This window comes from Ceratina calcarata, unplaced genomic scaffold (genome assembly GCF_001652005.2).
Source record: "Ceratina calcarata isolate Rehan_Ccalc_2016 unplaced genomic scaffold, ASM165200v1 scaffold54, whole genome shotgun sequence".
Classification (NCBI taxonomy): domain Eukaryota; kingdom Metazoa; phylum Arthropoda; class Insecta; order Hymenoptera; family Apidae; genus Ceratina; species Ceratina calcarata.
The window spans coordinates 357964-381000 of NW_017176565.1; the positions used below are offsets into that span (position 1 = coordinate 357964).

Here is a 23037-nt window from a genome sequence, read left to right on the forward strand (position 1 = left end):
TTATTAGCAATGTTCTTCCGACGTCTGTTTTCTTTTTAAAAAATGCGTTTCTAAAGTGCATAAACCTTTGGGATTGACTGCATAGCCAATACATCCTTAAGTCTGTTGTTCTTCAATCGAAAAGACTGGATAGTTGTTAGTCATCGTGCCCCGTAAATTGGCGTTAGATAACAATTTGATTTTAATACAATAATTGCTTTGCCAAGAGCTAAATCGAATCGAACAAGTTTCTTTTTTTTTTTTACCGTCAGAGATGCTCCTTTCTTGTATCTTATTGCGAAAAAATGTGCGAATTTGCGTGGTTTAAACACACCGTTAGTGCAAAAAGCCACATGTAACGAATTATCCCTCGATAACGAACGATTAGCCTAAGAAAGTTTCGATGCGAAACGCAGACCGAAAATACGCCTGCCTTTAACTATTCAACTCTTTGTGGCTCGTACCTTATCATCACCTTTAACGAAGTTATTTCTCCTCGGTGATATCGCGTGTCATTAGAAAGGTATTTGAAATAAGTTATACGTCGACGGACGATCGAAATTGTTTGATAGATCAACGCGTTCCGATCCGGCGAGCCACGAAGCGTTCAGGTTTACCATTTACGAGAACGCGAGAGGATCTAAATGTTTAATCATTACTTTCGACGTGCCGATACGATTAGAGATCGGCAAGAAACGGCATCGGTAAAAGCAGTCTAAGCTCCTCTCGAACGTTCGCTTTCGCCGACGATGCGTCGATGCATTTACAATACATACGTTAATATTACGGCGACGAGTTCGCAACATTAGCAAATTTAACGGTGACTTCGTCCCTCGTTTCGTTTCCATCTTCTATCTGCCGGTAACGACGTTCTTAATACTGTCTCACAGTAAGCCGACGTTGACTATCAATCGCATAAACACGGACTCGCTCAGCTGGGCGATAATTTACATTGTAGAAAATAGAGAGCGTTAATTAATACAATCGTTACATTAGGAATGTCAGCGGCAGTAATCAATGTAAACGTTCCTTTCAAAAATATACGATCGGTCTGGCGTCGAACCAAAGAGTCGAAACAATTTGCGCTGAAACGGAGGAGTGAGGAGCGAACCGATTCCACGCGTTCTCGTAAACGGGAATCGCACATGTGCAGCTAATTATATGACGCTAAGAGATTTAGGATTACGTGTTCTTGGTCCGTGGAGTATTAAACGTTAACGACATTAATTAGTTTATTTATCAACGCATCCTATCATCTAAACGACAGCTTGTTCACTCGCGGCAGGTGACGATGCGTATAAAATGTATAGCAATAGGTAATGTCAACGTTCATCCCATTTTTTGTTGTTCGTTTTACTTTTTTTTTTTTTTTTTAAATCGACTTGTCGTCATCGATCTCGGCGAAATTTTCTTTCCTCGAGTACTCGTTCCCCGCTTTCCTCTGTCCCTCATTACCGTCCAAAATAATTCGCCGAGCTCGAACGGATCCCCATTGAATTACAGTTTCCCTGCTCCGTTCGATAGATAAGATAAATCTCAAATTCGTTTTCTCCTTTTTTTTTTTTTCGATCGGCAAACTCGGCAATATTCGTTGTGTCTGATTACGCGTTATTCTCGGATATTAATTACAATAAGAGAAGCTTATTCTCGATTATGATCTACGGTTCTAATCGTCGCAATCGTAATAAATATAGCGAATTTGATTCTGATTATTCTAGTACACGTAAGACGTAATACGGTTCTTCCTTTCCTTTCTCGCGTCGAGCTCGATTACTCGCTCGAGGAAAAGTGATTTCCTTCCCGACGATCGGCTCGCGATTACCCGAGACGCGCGAGCGATCGCGGTTACACACTTCGTTTCAAAGTGTCTGCGACGATGGAATATTTCGGACCGCGATTAATATTGCTGAACGATCGGCTGGCTTCGTACGATTTTTCCGAATCCGTATTTTCCCCCAGCCACGCATCTTTCTGTACAATCTCACCCACGAGTCTCGCAGTAAGAATAACGTTCATAAATAGCGATAACGATTTTTAATAGTACGGTAATAGCGGTATTTAGTAGTGGTGATAATAATTACATTCCTTTTTAATGGTAACAATATAGCAATATAGTAATAGTAGTAGTAATATAGTAATAATAACGATGATGATCACAATGATGATAATAATAATTAATAATAATATTGGTAACAATAATAACAGTAATAGTGGTAGTGTGTCGACGGTATCTAAAGATACGCGGGCTGTTCTTTCGAAGAAACGTCGAACGTTATCTCCCACAATTCACTCCTCGAATTTTTCTCTCCGAGACGCGCGCGACAAATTAATTTTCGTTTTCTTTTTATCTCTACGTTTCTTCCCGTTAAAACGTCACTTTGCTTCTCTCGCGGACAAAGCGTTAGCGTTGCTCGAGTATCGAATATTGGGCACTTTGTTAAAATCTAATCGCAAGCTTTACCCGTATTACGTTAATTTCCCCCTGTGTGTACGTTATCGTTTCGATCGAGTCTCGTTCGCGTATATGTATATGCGTTTATTTAAATTTCATCGGAACCGAAGAAGAGACGACGTGGAAAAGAACCGATTTCGAATTCGAATCGCCTATCTCCGTGCACGTGTTTCGTCAAATATTTGGTTCGTATCGTAAAAGCTGAACGGTCAACGCGGAAAAGCCTGAAAACGCGTCAAAAGCTTCGATGAAACGACGATTGATCAACCAAATTCATATGCAGGTATGTATATTATATGTATATTTATATGAATATATAATATAATTATATATTCTTCTTTGTACAGCGCGGAATTGTATACCTCGTAGTCCTGCTCCCTCGGTTGAAAGCGAATGTCTTTTCTCCTTTTTCATTTCTTGCTTTGTCAAAGGTCTACGAATATAGAGCTAATTCGCGATCACGTTAATCTCTGCGCCGCGTTTAAGTACGGAGAAAAGGTCGATATTTAAGTAAAAGGCGAATCACGAGTCAGCGATTTCATGGACGATACTTACATCGACCTTACTTAACTTTTTAGTGGGATTACAATTACAAGTAAGTAACGTTCCTTAAGTAAATTTGATTCACTATTATTTACCTAATCATCAGAAGCATCCTCGAATTAGGGGCGTGACTAGCCAGTAGAAGAAAAAATTGGTAAAGAAACGAACGTACCTGCGTGTCCGCGTCTTCCCTTCGTCTCGAGTATTCTCACCCGCCCGTTCACTCGCGCTCATTCATTCTCACTTTCTCGCCTCTATCGCACTCCTATTCGCTTGTTGCTGGTGCGTACGTCCTTCGTCGATTATTTATTTAACGTGAATCGAGCTTCTTCCGATAAAGAGTGCTTTTATAGAATTATCACATGTGAGAAAAGATGAGGAAAAGGCGAATCTCCCGTAAACGTTCCGAGAAAGAAGAACAGTTTCTCCCGTCTCACTCGACTTCCCTTTTTCCTCCGAAGCCAAAGAAAAGATATAGCTATATGTACATTATACGTATTTGACGGCAAGTAGAACTTTGCGGTAACTGCGGACCGGAGACAAGATCGTCGAACAATCTCCTCTCGTAGAATTGAACACGTTTCGTTCGTTCGACGATCCCGGCTACACTTTCTCTCCCGATCGCCGGTTCCCCGTTTCGGGACATCATCGGACTCCGTTGAATAAAATCGAGGGACGGGTCCCTCGACGATCGATGCTCGTAAGACTCGTCTCGTGTATCGCTTCCGGTGACTGTCTACGAGGAGCCTTTGTAGTGGATGAAGAAAAAGGTGAGGAACATGAAGTAAGCGACCGGGAAGGTAATTCTTGCTATCACGTCGATCGTCTTCGCCACTCTGATCGGATGAGGCGGCTCCTTCTTTCTCAGCTGTAACACGACCGTGAGAGATCGTTCAGCAGATGAAACGCGTCGCGCATTGAAACATCCACCGAGAAATTGGAACGCGTGTATCAATTAGAGTCAGAGTTCATGTTTGGTCGGACTGTATCAAGGCTTTTCATGAATCAACAGCTATGGCCTGATCAGACAGCAAATATCGATCCTCGGGAGTCGGAGGGTGGATGTTTCGAGGCTAATAGCGATAGGAATATAGGTAATTAACATACCTCGGCTGTACATCCGTTGGTGGCCGTGTGCGTGCAAGGGTTGGGTCCACAATTGGTGCAGGTGACGATCTCGTTCGGTCCTGTGGTACCTCCGGTCGGTGGACCGCCCTCTCGCTTCTTTTTACCCTGCGACAGGGTCTCCGTAGAAGAAACTAATATTCTTACGATCTTTCACGATCTAAACAACGATCCATCCTTCGACCAATTAATCTATTTCACCGTTTCGAGTCCTCTTTTTCTTCGTTTACAGTTCCATTCGTTTTCAGTGACGAAAGGTGACCGATATGTCGGCGCTAATTACGACTCGTCGTCGTTTTAACGACGAACGTTGAGAGAACCGCTCGTCTTCCGTCTCGCCGAGCCGCGAACGTATTCCGCGGCGAGATGGACGGGGATTGAAAAAAATATAGAGAAAAGAGAAGAGAAAAGAGAGGATCGGAAAATTTCGCTCGGATAGGTTGTTATTCCATTCGATCGTCTTAGGGAAAGTTGGTCGGGGCTAGGCTGATAGACGGGCTTATAGGCAGCTTCGTTCAGCTTCTAACGATAATCGATCGTTCGAGATGACAAGCGTATAAGTAAGTTAAGCGTGATAAAGGCTTTGATCGAGGCGAACAAGCTTGCACGTAGAGGCGTGAGATATATTCCGAAAGTTGTTCGCACGGACACGTCGGCCACCGTACTCTCTCTCTCTCTCTCTCTCTCTCTCTCTCTCTCTCACACACTCCCTCTCCCATCTTCTAATTACATATCTAATTACATACAAAAGTGATACTCGCGCCGACGCTTGCGAAAACGGCCTCGATATCGGAAAACGATCCTGCGGCCAGTTATTTGTAAGCCATAACGCGTTCCTCCTTTGAATGTTAGAAGTAAGCGAGGTCAATGCTTATCAGCCGTTAGAAATGGCAACTATCGCGTTACGTTATAATCGTGAATCGCACAAAGCTCGTCGAAACGAATCGAACACCGCTTTTGTGAAATCGTCCCACTACGAAAGCAGACGGCGGCGGTTGTTTGATCGAAAAGCGAATCGTTGTTTCTCGTTTTAATCTTTGTTTGCCACTTTGTATACGTATCGAGTATGTATTTATATTTATATATATATATATATATGGATCGATAGTTTCGTGCCTCTGCGTATAACTTACGAATTACATGCCGTATAACATCTACGTTTTACCTAGTCGCATATCGGAGTCGAACCTTTCGATCTGTCTCATTGATCAATCATACATTAAATCAGCAAACGTGTCTCGATTCCGATTACTGCGACACTCTCTCTTGTAACAACTGTACATCTCTGATCGTAAGACTCTTTCCTCGGGTCACAGGTCCTCCGCATAGCGAAGCTGACGACCTACGATCTTCTTCTCGATTTTCGCACAGTTTAATACTCTGCCGTAGTTGTTAGGTAGAAGTCCGAGACCAAACACCGTTCGACTTCGTGATCTAACGTTACGTATCATCAGACTTTAGATGAATTAATCTGTGCGAACGTCAAAACCTCTATTGGCCAGTTGCGTTATGAGAAAGTTATTTTATGTCAAGCTTATGCTACGTGTCAAGCTTCAGTCCGAGTATGTTCAATGGCGATAAGCGATTGTCGATGTCACAATCAAGGCATCATGTATACAGAATGGATCGGCTGAATATTTTCCGTAACGTAAATAATTATTAATAATTAAATAAGTTTTCATAAGTACTTATTAAACGACGTTTCAGCGCGCAATCCAGCCTGTATACCAGTAATCGTATATGTATATTAGTAAAAGAATATTTATATATCTACTGATTATTACGATTGATAATATGTCGATCACGGTTAAAGAAGAAAGGAAAGCAATTAAATGTCGAACAAATTACACAAATGGAATGGCTCGTTGTCGCGCGTTATTATTTATTCACATCTGTTAATTGCGTACGATTAACAGTAATCATATTAAGTGTTCGTTAATATCGGTAATGGATCTACTGTACTATCGTTAATATGAACACAGGGAGCATGGGGATAGAATGATGAGCCTATTGAGAAATATTTTACTGCCGGGGGGTCTCGCTCGTTCCTTTTCCGATGGATCCTTGGTCCAAGAAAGAACAGAAAAAAAAAAAAAAAATGAAAAAAGAGATACGAGAGTTTATGCGTAAAATTTGTATATTGTCTCATATGTTTGTTCGGTTTGATGAATGATTTTGCAGCGCCGAAACGACCGAGGATATCTGAACGTTCGTTCTTCCGCGACCTAGAAGATCCTTCGATCTTCGGAATTAATGATCGGACCGAGAAAATAAAAAGCACCGCTCGCAAATCAAAGGATACACAAGCGAATTCATAACTCTCTCACTACTACTATGAATCTCTGCCAAATCAACTCTTTACTCAAGCAAAGCGCTTACGCAAAGGAAAAATGTTGTTCACGCGGACGTATATATATATACGTTCGGTCCGAACGATTCGAGCGGTACGATTGACACAATGAAAATAGAGATTACCGTTCGATCGAAACAATTTATACTCCCCCTCAGATTTCAGTGAATCAATCGTGTCGTTAAATCGAATCGAATCGAATCGCGTGAATTCGTCTGAAATCAGTTTGATCGAATGATAGTTTTACGATTGCTTCAGCCACGCTGTTCAAATACTTCCTCAGTCTACGGTGTTCGCGGCTTTGGACACGCGGTGTTCGAAAAACGACGATAGCCGTACGGTTCTTCGATCTGCAAGGGACGTTCAGCGAATATTCCGCCCACGGATCGTTCGCGGATAAACGTGAGAACGACCAAGGGACATCGAGAACGCATGTTCGTTTCGCGACGTTGGAAGAAGAAGAAGAAGAAGAAAAAGAAGAAGCGTTAATCGTTCGTCGAACTTTCACGGAGAATACAGGGTTGGCTCTCCTTTCATAATTATTCGGGAGTAACCGCTGATTCGATTTCGCGTCAGACAGAGCTCGAGTAATCGTAGTTTGTTCCGTCAAGACAACGAGAGGTGCAGAGTAATCGAAACGCAACGTATCATCACCGCACGCTTTTCCTCTTCTATCGTGCGTATGCAAATTTTACTTGCGCCTTCATGCATCGCATGCACTTCTTGTCTCTCGTGCATAATACGCGCAGTCCTGGATGTTCCAGCCCCGTCGTCCTGTTCGAAATTCATGCAGAACGACACGTCCGTTCGAGTGTAGCAAAAATTCAATCTTCATAGTCTATAGCTCGATTTGGAAGGGTAATGAATTCAGAAAGTGTGGTAAGGTCGAACGTGCGTCTCGTTTGACGAGGTGAAAGTAAGCAAAAGGGTTCTAGCGGCCGCGGTCTCTACCAACGTTGATCTACTCTACTTCCATCTTCATTATCACAGAATGCCCGTAAAATTCATCTTCGCGTCTCGATTATCACCGTGACTTTTATTAAGTAAGCAAAATACACGTTGTACGATAAGAGAAACAAGTTTCCTTCGGAACAACAGTTGTTAAAACAAAGTTAGATGAAATTTCGCAATCTGATGATAAAATGAGAATTTCCGGGCATTCTATGAAGCGATTATTTACGCAGCGCATGCATTTTGGCCGTGCAACGCGAAGTGGCTGCGGCTGTGTCTCTATCGGGGATGAAAGGAGAGAACAGGAGAGAGTACACAGTTATAGAAAGTGGAGAACCAGAGACAGAGAGAAGCTGTACGAGCACAGGCGGGAGAAAAAATACAATCAGCAGAGTACATAGAGGTCGGCGATCGTCGAGAAGGGCGTTCGGTAACAAACGCTTTGAAATAATCTTCAATTCCACGATCTAATTCGCTGAATAAGAAAGATTATGCACATTGAGAGCCGCGTAATCGTTCAACCGTAATTCGTGAACCAGAGAAACCCTTGTATTTTGATCTCGCGTGCATATAGTGTCAATCTATAAGACGAGTTTCTTCGACGGTTCGTTGCAAGAAAAGATGAGGCGATCGATCGGCTCAAGTAAGTGGAAGAAGAAAATGTCTTCTGTCGCGTAATAGGTAGACGCGAGCAACGATTTGATCAATCGCTGTTGTATACGAATAGAATTTGGTTCGCGAACGTCCCCGCTCGACGAGTGGTTGGTAACGCGCTTAGCAAAGGAGAGAAGGCCAGAGAAAGATAAGGGGTTCTCTCGAACGGTACATAGCAAGAGAGAACGAATGTATATATCGGTGTGTATACACATGTGGATGTACGTGTGTGTTTGAGAGAGTGTGGCTGGTAAGGTGGGTCCGTGTGTGGTTCGTCAGGACGCGGTTAAGACCTTGCACGTGCACACCAGTATTTCACATTTCCGAATAGATTGTCCGAAACGAGTGGTAACGGGGAACAGAGAGAAAGAAGAGGAACATAGGTGACCGCGCGACATTCCCTTCCCCCGTCTTTCGACTTCAACCGGAAATGTTTCGACGGACAGCGAAACGTGACCGAGCCGGAATCGAAATCGGAATCGGTATCGAATTCGGACCGAAATCGAAGCGTTTCAAAGGGTATTAACGCGCGAAGTCGTGACCGCGCCCTAATGCTATAGGGGGTCTTACCAAGGGGCTGGCCAATATAATCCCTATCCTGCTGAGCACCGCTGGGAGCCGCTGCAACATCACAGACACCAAACAAAGAGACTTACTCACCAACATTTCCACCAACCAAATTCTTACTAATCGTGTGTGTGTAACAACGTGTTATCATCGCTTTTCTCATCTTTCTTTTTTTTTTTTCGCTTTTTCTCGTCGTTCTCGGGGTCGGGGGAGAATGGTACATAATATATCGTCCGCGATTTTTTTTCCACGGTTTTCCGCATCTTCTTTCCTTGCTCCTTTTTATCGTTTCCCCGTGGCTGGCTACCCTCGCGACACGCGAACGCGACGAAGCTACGATAAAACGATTTAGCCCTAATTGTAAGATTAAATCTCAGACTCCTCGAACGCTTCTCGAGCCACGCTTCTTGACTCTCCGACGCGATACACTCGAACCGAACGATGGCAAGAGATTCGATTCTCTTGCAACGATTACACATTTTCCGATTTTCACGGTAATTACTGAAAAACGTGTGCAGATTTTTCTTGGCTCATTGCTTTAATTCCGGTTAGTTTATTATTTAAGCAGTTATGTCTGTCGTCAGCTGGTGGCGCCCAGCAAATCTTCGAAACAGTTCGTAATTACCTCAAGAAAAGAACTTTTGAGAATAAAGTCAAGCTCGGAGGACGGCGTAATCCCTTGACCTTAATGTTCCTCCTACGCGTCAACGACTATTCGTTTGCGACTGCGGACGCGCGCCGGACGAGATAAACTTTCGCTCTAAATTTTAGAGCCGAAAAACGAGACCGCGTTTCGCGACAGAACCGGATAGAGAGAAAAAAAAAAAGGGCACGCGTATCGCTGTCGAGGGTAAAAGATGTGTAGGGATAAAAAAGAGAAAATAGAGAGTAGATTATACAGAAAGAACAAGAAGGGGGGGTAAAGAGTGTGAAATTGTTGGAGACATGCAAATACTGCAGCCTCGAACGAGTTCGACGAGAGCGTCGGAAACTTGCCGGAAAATCGTGCACGAGCACTTTACTTCTGATTTTTAAGCAGGCACGTTCCTCGTGCGCAACTTTCACGGAAGTGTCCGTGTAGCGTGTGTCGTGTGTCGCACGAGTCTCGCCGATCCATGTTGTCGAGATTCGGAAAGAAAAAAAGATCGTGATATGTATAATACCTCTTCAGGAGGAGTATAACAATCGAAAGAAAAACTATGTAGGTAAATATACACACACATATAGATAGTAGGCGTAGAGAAGTATTGAGAGATGCAGCGATTGTAATATTGAGTAACAAACCATACCGTGTCTGTGCATATGTTCACGCCAACGAGATCACAATGTGCCACGCGATGCGAACGCGATAAAAAACCAACCAAACTGTCTCTCTCACCTCAGCGATTACTCGATACTACGCATGGGACATGGTGTGTCACGGTTACGCGCATATTCGAACAAATATCGAGCATTTTTATTGCGTTCACATTCGGAGCCGCATTTAAGACACGCGCCTCTTCTCATTTATTCAACGCGCCTCCCTTTTCTTTACCTGCTTTTCCTCCGTCTCGTTTCGCGATGCCCTCCTCTTCCGTCATCACGATTTTTCATCTACGGCACTCATACGTTTCCGTCGCGATACATTAGCGAAGAGAGAAGTGGGCAAACCTTTTACCAAACATGGCAATGCATCTACGTACGTAGTCGAGCTGGCCTGACGTTTTTTCCTCTATCCACCTCCGTCCATTTACGCGACACGACGATTCCCGGGTTCGATTACTCGCGCGAGAACTGACAATTCGAACGTTTCGCGTCCCGGATAAAAATGAGCTATGAATCATCGACAACGTCCTTATTGAAACCGCGTTCGCTACCCATTTACTTATAAACGTTGTCGGTGATCAAGGATGATATTAAACTCGGTATTAACCGAATGGTTAAAAAACAAACTGGAAGATGGTTTGTTCATGAGTATGTGTGCGTGTAATGTCATCGTACCGAGTTCAAGTCAGCAACAACGGTATACTGGTGATTTGTACGCGAGAAGGTAAACGACTCAAGTGAATAAGGCGTTTCGATTGTTCGGTGCCAATCGCGCGATCAATTTGTCCACGGAACCGCTTCAACGCACGCTCTTCTTTCAGACTATTGTTACGGTTTTACTTTAGTCTAGCACCTATCGGAGATGCGGTGTTCCTATCGGTAACGAGAGAAGACTCGTATTCGCGATACTCGAGAAGAAACGCTATAATACTCTACCGTGGGAAACGAAAATAAAAACGTAATAATACAGTGGAATGCACAACTCGTTTAGGGGATTAGCGGTAGAAGTCGATTGAAACGGAACTACCGAGTCTCGGTACGTACATAGAAAAAAAGCAAGTGGATTTAAAAGAGCGCGCGACAACGAAATTAAACAGAGAAACAAACGGATCAGATCGGATCCGATCGGATCGGATCAGGTCAGATCGGGTACGAGATGGAGAACGAAAGAGAAATGGATACGGTTGTCGGATGCGGAAAACAAGAAGCGAGAAACCAGAACGCAAAAAAACGATCCGGGATCGAAATAAAAGGAGAGACGTTTAAAGAAAATCGATCGACAGAAACCAAAGCGGATAAAGAGAAAGAACAAGGGCTGGGCTGACGAAAGATCGGAAAATCAGAGTTTCAGACGTGTACTTCAAATACACGTGTCAGCCGTGTAGATTAATTCGATTCGACGAAAGATCGACTCATCGAATTGAGAATTATTTTTTAATTTAAAGACTCAGTTAATATCGGTGGCTGAATCAATTTACATGGCTGATGAATTCGGAAAAGCGAACCGATAAGACTCGAGGTAAGGTAAGTAAGTAATAAGCTCGAGGTACCACGAAACAAGAACGCGAAAAGACAGAACGAAAGTAAAGAAGGAAGAAGAAAGACAGTAAAAACAATATACGTGAGGTAATAAAGGTAGAAAAAACGTAGGAAACGTATAGATCCTAGACGGTGTAGAGTACAGGAATAGATAGATAGATAATGCGGGTGGTGTCGATAACGCCACGATGGGTGGTCGGCGGGTAAAAGTACCTGGGTGACGGGATTCTCTCCGGGGCGATAGACGACGTTGTGCATCGGCCGTTTGCGGCCGACGTAATTCACGCAGACGAACTCGAGGAGGCTGGCGTAGATGAAGCACATGCAGACCCCGTCCCACACGTTCATGGCAGTTAGATTCGACACGACGGGCAGCGTCGACCGGAAGCCGTTCGACGTCGTGAAAAAGTTGAGCATCGTCGTCACACCTGCGAACAGCCGAAAAATCGATTTCGCAAACTCCTTTTTCTTTACAAGAAAGGAAGTTTCGGCGAATAGCCCTTTTCGCGTCGTACCACCGCACCATATCAAGCGGCATTTCACTTAATCGACAGTTTGTGGATAAACCGCGGACTTTAAAATGAAACATTTATGCAATTGTTGCAATTTATGCAAACATTGAGATTGATAAAATCCGCGGTCTATGGGATTTGGAGAAACTGCGCGAGTTACGAGGACTCACCGATCATTACTCGTGCTGGCACCGCGTTCCACTCGAGCCAGAAGGTGATGAACGAGCTGGTCACCAAAATGATGCCCGGGATGAAGACGGTCGTGAAGTAGAAGGCACGATCTCGCGTGAAAATCAGATCCACCTTCAGGCAGCTGTAGTTACCTATCGTGCGTTATATATAACACTGGCATTACGATTCTACTCTCCCATTGACGCAATACAGCAAGCGATTAAAATCGATCGAGGCTAAACAAGCGATTAGTGTGATTATCCTTGCAAACGGCAAATAGTAAAGCGAACGCTTTTCATTTTCGTTCGATTGTAATTTAAATTTCTCAATCAGTTCTTTCAATTTAATGTCGTTTATTTCGTTCGAGAATCGGAGAAGGAAAATCGTCGAGATTCGCGTACTTCGGGTGGACCGCGACGATCGATGCTCCGAAATCATCGGCTTTCACGTCAACTATCGATGGCCGGGCTTTGTAGAACGAACGGGGAGGAATGGGGGAGAAGTAGAAAAAAATATGTAGAAAAAATAGAGAAGGGACAAGAGGACACTATAGTGTCGTGTCGCCAACTTTCCACAATTGAAGCTCCACATTCGCGAAAGCATTTCAAGCCGAGCCAGAGAATTAACGCGTGAACGTCTAACGGGTTACGGAAGATTCAAGGGAAGGGGAACGACGACATCAAAGTTTAAGAAATGAAAAAAGAACGTATGCCCAAATTGGTAAAAGGAAAACGAACAACCGTCTCTGATAAACCAATCGAGTTGACCGTCGATCAAGAGGACGAGGATTAATGGTGATCTGTGCAGCAGAAGATGAACCTCGTCGTTCGAAATTCGACGATGGGATGAACGTCGTACGTTTATCAATGCATAATAAAAAATGAAAAAAAAAAATAAGGAACAATTGGGAACAATAATGAAGCGGAAGCGAAGCATAGACTAAACGATTCAAACAAACGTCTGGAACTGAACGAGGTCCAGCGAGTATGATTGTATTCGTACTCAGAATGTGGACACAGTTACATACAGTCAAAATAACATCACTAGTCTCTCGTAACGTTCTAAAGTACAGGTGACGCTCCGCCAAGTGATTAACTACGAACCAAACGCTTCTACCCCTCGTTCGGTCAAGTTTTTAATCACTTGACGAAGTCGCGGTCGATACGATGGCGCTTCCACCCTTTCGCACCGCGCATTCGCTTTAGCGAATTTCGAGGGTCCTCCGGAAATGCTCGATTTACCGTTAACCAAATAAAGATGCGAACAAAATGTTCGATGCAGGATACCGAGACTCGTCCTCCACTCGTCTGTTAGTCGTTCTGGGTAACAAAAACAGAGACGAAGAAAAAGTGGACGAGTCGAGCGTCGGGCAAAGAACTCGGCCCAGTTTGCTCGCCTCTCTACTCGGCTACGGTAAACCAAGCTTAACGATTCGCGTACGTACCCTCGGAGGGACGTATTTCACGTTCGACTGAAACTGTTTGGCCAGCAATTTTCATCGCGCGAAGCTCGAGAACGGGCACAAAGGGTGAAACTACCGTGAGTCGTCGACAACGTGGGTACACGATCGGATCAACTACTCGGGATAATGTTTCCCAAATTCCTCTGCCGTGGACAGTTACGCGATACGTTCGGATTAAAATGAAAATTCTGTTTCTCCTCGTCCAGGGAAGAGGACGATTTGGGAAGCAGCGACTTTTAAAATATCTACGTCTGTCTGACGGGTTGGTAAACTTGGTCCTGTCTCTCCCTCCCTGATATATATCTCACGTGGCTTAGCTACATTCTTATTCTCCTTTCTTTCATTTACTTCATTCTTCTCTTTCTCTATCTATCTCTGTCTCTATCTATCTCTCGGAAGGAACATATCATTCGTAGGGGAGGATTTTACCTTGCTCTTCAAACCTGCGCTGGCACAGCGAGCACTTTGAGTCCCCGAATTCATCGAACTCGTCCTCGTAGTCGACCATGATCTGTCCGTCAGCTGCAACAGAACAGCCCACGATCTTCCTTCCTCTCTTCTTTCTACCTTTTATTATTTTTTTTTTTTTATAGATCTTTCTTTCTCTCGTCATCTATCAGTTTCCTTTTTCGCTTGTCCTCGCTTCGCTGCGGAGGGGACGGATAAATCTTGATTACGAAAAGAGTTCGATCGACAACGCGGCTCTGATTCCATTAAAAAGTAACGCTGAGTCGTTGGAATCGCGTTAGAAGTTTTATCAGGGTAGAATATTCCGATATTTCGGGACGATAAATGGGACGGTACCGGATAAACGCGAATTGTAAAGAGACGTAGTCGGTCGATGTTCAAAACGCGCGTTATCGGAAATATTGGAGAATCGTTTAACAAACGCAATTAACAGATCGCAATTAACAGCGTGTTACGTATTTCTCCCGGTGTAATCGTGTGCAAAATAAATTAAAATGTGTGTCGTTCGTTCTTCCTTTCCTACACACACTGTTCGACACGTTAATCATTTCATCCAGTCTCGTATATTTCAAAAGACACGTTCAACGAATTGTTTTCATTCGTTAAAATTCAAACGGTTTAGGAAAGAAAGAGCTGCGTGGTGCGTGAGATAGTAAGACGAAACAAAGATAGAGGATGAAAGCTATACGTCACAAACAGTTGGCCGACGAGATCGATTGTCGTGTGAAGCGAGAGAAGGAAACAAACTTGGTGGCGGCGAAATTGATAGATAGTATCGGTAATCTCGTTAGCGTATAATTTGTAACCGCGGTAAGATCTATCCGTCCTCCTGGCTTAATCGCATGCGATCAATTTTTTTTTTATTTTACACAGATTGCCCTGGCGATCATTCGATCACAGATAGAACCGAGTGTTTTATTTTATATTGAGCCAGAGCGCAGAGGAAATTTAATCGTTGGGCTAGCTAGACCAAGCATTATACCCGTGTACCGCCATGGTTGATCCCTTCAGGGTAAAGTAAACGAACACGCGGACATTCATTGCAACGCTTGTAGTGCGAAAAGAGAAACTCGTTCTCTCCCTTTGTTACCTGTAACGAGAATTAATCTTTCACCCTGCTCCGTCTCTTTGTTAATCGACACACTCGGTGAACTCTCGTAAAAAAGACACAGGCAAACAACGGTTTTAGTACGGTTTCACCCCGGCAAGCTGCAGGTATCGCGCTTTCGACTGAAAGGGGGGGGAAAAAAAAAAGGAAAGAAAAGACGTTCAAGCTTATCACTGGCTGCGTAAGCTGTTTACGTAAAGAGCTTGTAAGCGATCAAGGTAACGGTTAGAAAACAGTTAGCTCAAACAAGATACGTATTTCGATCATTAATTCCTAATTAGCGGCAACGCATTCTTATCGCGCATTAAAGAAAAAAGTTCTCGACTTTCTGATTCGGTAAATTATTGAGGCGTGGGAGAAACTCGCGAGAACGCGGCGGTGTTCGAGGAACAGAGAGCACAGGGAACAACGTGGCACCGGTTAGGGCGTCAATAATACCGAATGTATTAATAATAACGATAACAATATTAATAGTATTAATGGGTTTTGTTGAACTGAATGCCTCACCCCAAAAGCAAACCACGGCGGGCTCGGTTGTAAAGCGAGACAGGAACCAAGGTTGCCAATATGCACTTTCTAGAGGAGCTATGTATCATCTAGATGTAGTATATGTATATATACTGTATGTATACATGTACATACATAAATGTACAATTGGATATATGGTATGTACATATATACACACGTAAAGAGAGAGGAAGATATAGTATGTACGTGTGAATATAAAATACGTATCTACGTCAACTATTTAACAAAAGTGGACACGACAGAAAAAACAAAGTTTTGTTCGTCGTTTCATGATAGTTAGGCTACGTTGCATGCAGAACTCGTTTTCCTTAATTCCCTTCGATTCAATCGTTCCACGTCTCGTTTCCCCTCCCGTATTATTAGTACAGTCGAATTTCAGCGTAAACCGCGGACGATAGCGACACGCTATATCATCGGGAATGCCGTTGTTATTAACTGAAACTGATGCGGTGCAACAGAGGATCAAGCGTCGATAAGCAACGTCAAATCAATATGCGTCGCGCATGCATCTGTGACTTACCTTGCCCGGAACCAGAACTGGAACCGAAACCAGAGAGAGATCACCGGGTACCTATTCGATCAAGTTTCGAGATTCGATTTCGAGAGGATCGGTTCGACATCGACGATCATGAAGAGATGCGAGAGAACGGACGAGAAAGTTGGCAACCGGGTCATAAGCAGAGGAGAACCAACACACGAGTGGATAATATGCACAGAACCAAACACGGGAATAATTCGAATAAACGAATACAAACCGAAATGGAGGATAACATGGTCGAACCACGTCTCGTTTTGATCTTAAATCTGCGATTCCTTGCCTCGTTCGCAATTCCAGAGGCGCGATGCCTTTATCCCGATGAGGAATAGAGAGTTCGCGTGCGGATCAAGCTCAGACTGGACAAAGCCGACATCGGTAAGACGTTCCGTGAAAGAGGAGAACGAATCGTGGAAAATGTGAGGTACGCAAGAGCCAGGATCAAGGATTATCCGAAACATAAGGCTTTAAATTTTTTTATCACTGCTTAAGCATCTTGAACGACAAGCAAGCTTGCAATAAATTAGTTGCAATCATTTTCACGGATAATTATTGGATTTAATCCTGTGAATTATGGGTCCTTTTTCGGGGATGGACTCTATTGATCGATTGGAAAGGTGAGGTCCTCCGGGAAGGGTGGAAAGGTTCGAGGGATGCAGAGCTTCAGGTGCATCGATTCGCTAACAGGTATCACGCTGCTTTTTTCCCATCCGGACGCTTGTTCATCGCGAAACAGATTGCGAAAATGTGCTCGGATTCATATCTTTAAATCGATTATCGTTGGAGCTTTTTGAACAGCTACCGCTTCTGAGAGAACGGAACTTTGGTAAACGCAGAATCATGCAGGATGACCCAGTGATCGACCCGACGACGGTACAGAGAATACGGTAATAGTAATATAATAATTGGACTCGAGTTTTCGAGTACAAGCGGCACTAATTAGAATAATCGTAAGATCGTAATATTTCGTGGACTAAAGAAATGGCCGTGTACGGTGCAAATGCGACAGTACAGAAGCGTGTCATTTATCAAGGATGCAATCAGAATCATAAAGGAGAACCGACAACGAGTATAGAGAATGGCGTAATTACAGCGACGTTCTTTATATTACATACGTAGTAATCTTTTCGATTCGACGTGCGTAGACTTTAATCACGAGCTTATCGTACAGTAACGTCAGGACTATCATTATACAGCTCGAACAATTTCCTTCCAAGATCTAAATCTGTCCATTTAACTTCTCTTTATTAAGTGCGAACAAATTTCGTCTCGTGGTAATAATAAAAAATGAATTTGTCAATTGTCAGAGCTGGACGATGATATTCTGTGAATTGTCTTGGATCGGAGATAATCGCGAACGCGTTTTTTCTCTTGGATCCGAGTATTCTTTTCTCGAGAAATATTTAATCGTTAATTCGCCGACTTACCTCTCCAGCTTACTTTGATCGGACAGGTGATTGTCTGGTTCTTAATGAGGTATGCGTTCAGCGACGTCAGGCTCGGACTTTTCCGCAAGGTTCCTTCGTCGTTCTTCCACACGTACGTGATCGCCGTTTGCTCGTACGATACTGAAGAAGAATAGAAAAGAGAAAACCATGATGAGTCGAAGTCAGACTGCACGTCTCGTTACAGTCTAGTCGAATTAGACATGTAAAACAGACGGAAATATATAAATTTATTTTTCTTCTTTAAAACAAAATGATACTCGAGACTTTCGTCAGATTCGACTGGACTGTTGGTGCAAAGAGAGTGAGACTTACTGCTCTCGATCGCGAATGAACACAGTGGGTCGTCGAAGGGGAAGATATTAAGTCTACCCTGGCAGGATAGGATGAGATGACGCCTGTAAAATCGAGGAGACCCTTCACGTCATTGTCCCACGTACGAACGGTGTTCGCAGGCTTCCGGATCGCAAATCGTCCGTGTAACGTCATCTTCGCGGGACAGGCTCGTTAAACTTTATACAGTGTATTAGGAGCGCGCGCGGAGATGCGAAATTGCACGAGTGCGGTTTACCGGGTGACACGGTTCACTGGGCACTTATCGCGCGTTTAATTGATCGTACCGATGCATTAGTTAGATTGATGTAACAACGCTCTACGCGAAATTTACAGAGGCAGACCTCGTACTGATAATCGGCAGTCAATTATTTATTTAGTTAATCCATAGTGGTGGCTGGGGTATGTTTATTAGAATAATTTAACGTAGCAAGAGAATTCTTTCTTAATCGTTCCTTTGGTTCGTAGATTTGTTCAATATTTATATATCATCTCAATATTTTTATCGAGGTCAGTGAAAGTATCTGAAGTCAACGAAGAGTGCGGATTTTATTTTCATACACTAAGGCCCGAATTTATAGTCATTTCTTAGTTCTCAGTTCTCAACTGCTTGTTGCATATTTATGTGTTTCGTGATACATGATTGATGAAAATCGAAGATATATTTTTAAACGTTTTATTTCATTATTGATTAAGATTTTTTAAAATATATCTTCGATTTTCATCAATCATGTATCACGAAACACAGATATGCAACAAGCAGTTGAGAATTGAGAACTAAGAATTGAGAACTAAGAATTGAGAAACGATTATAAATTTCAGCCTAAGTGTTGAATGACAACACGTTTTCAGTTTTTCGGTTGAAGAAACTATTAGTAAGACGGGATAACATTATCGTTTTCTTAGGTTGAACCGAAGTTCCTTATAGACGATAGGCGAGATAGATATGAAGCGGAAAGACTCGACGGAGGCGAAAGAGTACGCGAAGATAATATAATAAATTAATCGACATAAAATATAATGCGAAAGAGGGGAGAGATAGTATAAGTACCGCATAAGATAGTTGACGGTGCCGTTACGGTATATCCGAAGAGCGAAGTGAACGGGTATGAGCGGGTCCTTAAAGTCTCCGTGCATTATGAAGTACGTGTCCGGCAACCAGATATCGTCGTAATGGTGGATCGCGTTCAAAAACTCGTACTGCGATCGGTTGCTGTAGCGCAGCCGAGGGTCGTACCACTGTTGTTGCAGCAGGAACTCCACCTCGTATTTCTGTCGATGCAAAACCAATACGCGAGTCCCGCCGTTCGACGGTCGAACAGAGAATGAGTAAACGGGCCTCGAGATTTATCTCCCGGCGATCGTCGCGCAAGTTTAACCCTTTCATTGCCGGCGTCGAGCTTATGCGTAACGAGGTTCGCGCGCGGTGCGTAGCAGTGAAAGGATTAAGTCTTTGACGCGGGATAGAAAATGGCAATTACCAAACTGGACTCGTCGGGAGACGCCAAACTTAGCAACAGCACGCTCACGTTCACCGTCAAGGTTCCTGGAACACAGTTGGGCGATTGAAATGAAACACGTTCCGGCGTCGAACGTTGTTCTCGAAGCAGTCACCAAAAGAGCACGCTAATTCGAATAAAAACATTCTTCGGATTCGGAAGGGAGACGTACATATACATAATACATATACATATACGTGTAAAACTCGCATCGGGAAAGGGAATCGGTGCGGCGGCGTCGCTGTCGATTAAACTTGCCGTTACTCTTGAAAAGAACTCGTGCCAATGCAACGGGACAGCCTCGGTTTCCCTGACTCGTGCGAGCGACTTCTAATCATCGATTATTATTAATTATATCAATTACGAATGCGTGTGGACGCGCGGGCCTCTTCGCACGGTCAAACGTTAACCGGTTCGAAGATCGGCTCTTTACCAATCTATCGTTTCGACTCTAAGTATCAGATAATTCACCTTTCAATTTCTCTAGTTTCTGTACTACATTCGCGCAAGCCGTTACCTACTGTTTTATTGCGTAAGCTTAATTATGGAGCCATGCTGTGCACATGCTGTGACTAATTTCGTGTTCGTATCAGTGTGAAGCTCGCGGCCGGCCAGTTGGGACTCGATAATTGTGTCGCGGATAACATTTTAATTAACAATATTCCCCGGGAACGATGTTCCGTATAATTAACATCCCTTTAATCAGAATCAAAATTTCTATACTTTCACCAGAAGTAAAGAGCGTATCGAATAGTATTAAACCGGACTTAACTTCTGATACTCCATTTATATATATATTATATTTTATATTATCTACATATTCAATTATCGTATGAATGCATAAAATCTGCGGTGTAACGAGGATATTGGTAACGGGAAACGGGACGATGCCGTTTGATCATTAAGAGAATCGTTCGTTACGGAAACGGAAGCGGAAACGGAAACGGGAATGAGGATGGGAACAAAACGATCGTCGCAGCGACGCTTCGTCGGGCCTAATCAGCGACCGGCGACGTTCTTGTCCTCGACAGCGAAACGGACAATTTGCGACTCGCGTTAACAGACCTAACGGTAACGAGTCCCAACCGCAGACGCCGATCTAATTGGCAACGCATTCAGATCTACGCAAAGACAAATGCGCGCGGGTGCGCGCGTGTTGTGTGCATGTATGTGCGTGTGTGTAGAAACCAGAACAGCTGTGGTGTGTAGAAAACGGGTGGAGAATGGAACAGGGATGGAGAGTGACAATATCTAGAAATCGTATCGACGACCGAGGAACGGCCTGTTGGCTCCCCTTTCGCTCCCTCCAGGCGACGAAATGCTCCCGTTCGTTTCGATGGTCGTTATTAAAAAATAGAAAAAAATATGGAACGTATCGATCGACGCGTTATCGTCGCGTAAATTCAAGCCGGTCTTCGATAAGGGGGCCGAGGTTATTGTTACGTGCACTGGTGAACGAGGTCTGATCGCGTCGAACGCGAACGCGAGCACGAACGTCACGCTCTAGGTATCCTACGATCGGCGGGCGAACGCTTTTACGTCCTCCGGGCACGAGCTCCGCGTCTCGCGGGTTGCACGCTCGCGGTGAACATGTAAAGTTTGTTGAACAGCTGTTTGTTGCGAGTAACAAAGTATCTCTGGGTTCGTGCGTGTGCGTTCTCACGCGTTATCATCGAAGGCTTAGGTCGAACCGCGTTCTCGTTTCTCGTTTTCGACTAATGTCGATTCTTTCTGAAAGTTCGTGAAACGAAGCGATTCCGCTTAGGAACTGATCGACCTATAAACCCTCGTACGAAAACTCGACGAGCACAACCCATTCAGGATTCGGAATATTCTCTCACCGATCGGTTAGGCGCAGTTTCTTTGACCAGAAATCGCGTTCACATTAGACGACTTTCGTCGAACGATGGCCAGGTCGGATTCATTTGGATCGTATTTGACATAAGCAACTTCGGCTCGATCGATCTTCGTTACAAACGGTATAAGGACAGCGTCTGTCGAGTTAAATGACCAACTGACAGATTAAACGGATGACAGCAAGGACAATTTGCATTTTCGACTTGGATTAGTCGCGATCGCTCGTTCATTATCCTCGAGCGGCAATTGAAAGCGGCTAATGCAAACGCGTTTTAAGCGCTAATTGGACGAATCGCGAGACGATCGAGCACGCGGAAGAGAGGGCGAGTAACGAGTCCGTGAAAACGCGGATAAGAAAGAAATCCCAGCGGCGGAAACTGAATGGGTCGAGTCGTAGTGAAAAAAAAAAAAAAAGAATAAAAACGAAGAAGAACGAAAGAAAGAAATCGTGGTAGCCTTAATTATTTCTCTAGACGAGTAGGTTACGAGAGAAGTAAAAGCAGAAGGACGGACCGCGAAGGTGGGTGCGAAGGTGTTGGTGCGACGTGTAGTGGTTATTGTTCTGGTTCTTGTACTGGTTCTTGGGGTCGTTAGAGGAGGTCGACGACCGGTTCGACAGGCCGGTGGCGTCACCAGGCCATCGCATTCCGCAGCAGAAATCCGCATCTGTAACACCCAACAACCAACCCTTGCCCACGTCTCATCCTTTTTTTTTCTAATTGATTATTTTTTTTCGTTTCGTTTCGTGTTACTACCGATCGGTTTAACTGTTCGATCCTACGCTCGCCCTCTTTCCATTCATCTTTACTTCTCGTTACAATCGTCTAATCAACCCTCACCCGTCCCTCGTTGTCCCAATTCAATTTGCAAAAGCAAATTATTTCTACATACGAAATTAGCAATTACAACAAGCTGATGCGACCTACAGGCCTTCACACATGTACAAGTTGGTAAATCAAATGTATAGAAGTAAAACCTCGTGAGAGCTACTCAACGAATTTGTATCACAGATAATTATGGTAAAACGTATTACGTGCATGAAGACCTCTTGAATTGACGGAAGGGACGGGCGAGCGTTAATTGCGAGTACGACACTGGAGAGGTCTATTAATAATTACTACGACACATGGTTGAAACAAAAACGAAAAAGAAAAGATCCCGACGCGAGCGAAGATCGTGCGTTAAAAGTAGAAGCTTCCTCCCATCGGGATATCTCGGCGAGACAGAGATTCTTCGCGAGCGATTCGTTATCCGATCGAACAGCGTAGAGAATAGCAACGGGAAAGTGGAGGTTGTAAATTTCGTTAGAGTCTTAGTTAGTGTGTAGAATTTCTGTGACACCCAACAACTCTTGCCCACGTCTCATCTTGTTCCTACGTCCGCCCACGCGACCACTGGCTGGCAGTAGGTATATCGAGTTGTCGAGTTAATATCTTTTCTCAGGGAAATCGATAAAAAGACGGCGCATCCTCATCGGGAGGACAAATATTTTCGACGTTGATTTCGCCGTTGAAACACGCGCCAAGTAAATGACGAGGGCGCGCCAAATAGATTTCCAATTAACAACCGATCGGCTCGCGACCCATTTACGCTTTGTTTTTTCCTGTTTCCTCGGGACGGACTTTTACTTCTTACGTGGAACGCAAGCAGCCGA

General features: G+C 43.9%; 1 protein-coding gene across 13 annotated transcripts in view; it reads right to left on the minus strand.

Moving 5' to 3' along the window:
• Window positions 1-1335: 1335 nt before the first annotated feature.
• Window positions 1336-23037, minus strand: part of pHCl-1 (pH-sensitive chloride channel 1) — a 56573-nt gene continuing 34871 nt past the window's right edge. For 2 of the 13 annotated variants that reach the window (XM_026816711.1, XM_018030839.2), the window contains exons 5-14: window positions 19509-19573; window positions 19079-19299; window positions 18010-18092; window positions 17677-17817; window positions 14040-14132; window positions 12148-12300; window positions 11679-11893; window positions 8625-8675; window positions 4082-4198; window positions 1336-3842 (exon numbers count right to left, since the gene is read on the minus strand). In XM_026816711.1, coding sequence (XP_026672512.1) covers window positions 3711-3842; window positions 4082-4198; window positions 8625-8675; window positions 11679-11893; window positions 12148-12300; window positions 14040-14132; window positions 17677-17817; window positions 18010-18092; window positions 19079-19299; window positions 19509-19573 — 1271 coding nt within the window. In that variant the 3' untranslated portion in view covers window positions 1336-3710. Of the gene's footprint in view, window positions 3843-4081; window positions 4208-8624; window positions 8676-11678; window positions 11894-12147; window positions 12301-14039; window positions 14133-17676; window positions 17818-18009; window positions 18093-19078; window positions 19300-19508; window positions 19574-21896; window positions 22050-23037 lie in introns of all 13 variants that reach the window. The other 11 variants (XM_018030832.2, XM_026816713.1, XM_018030836.2 and 8 more) reach the window with 11 other exon arrangements.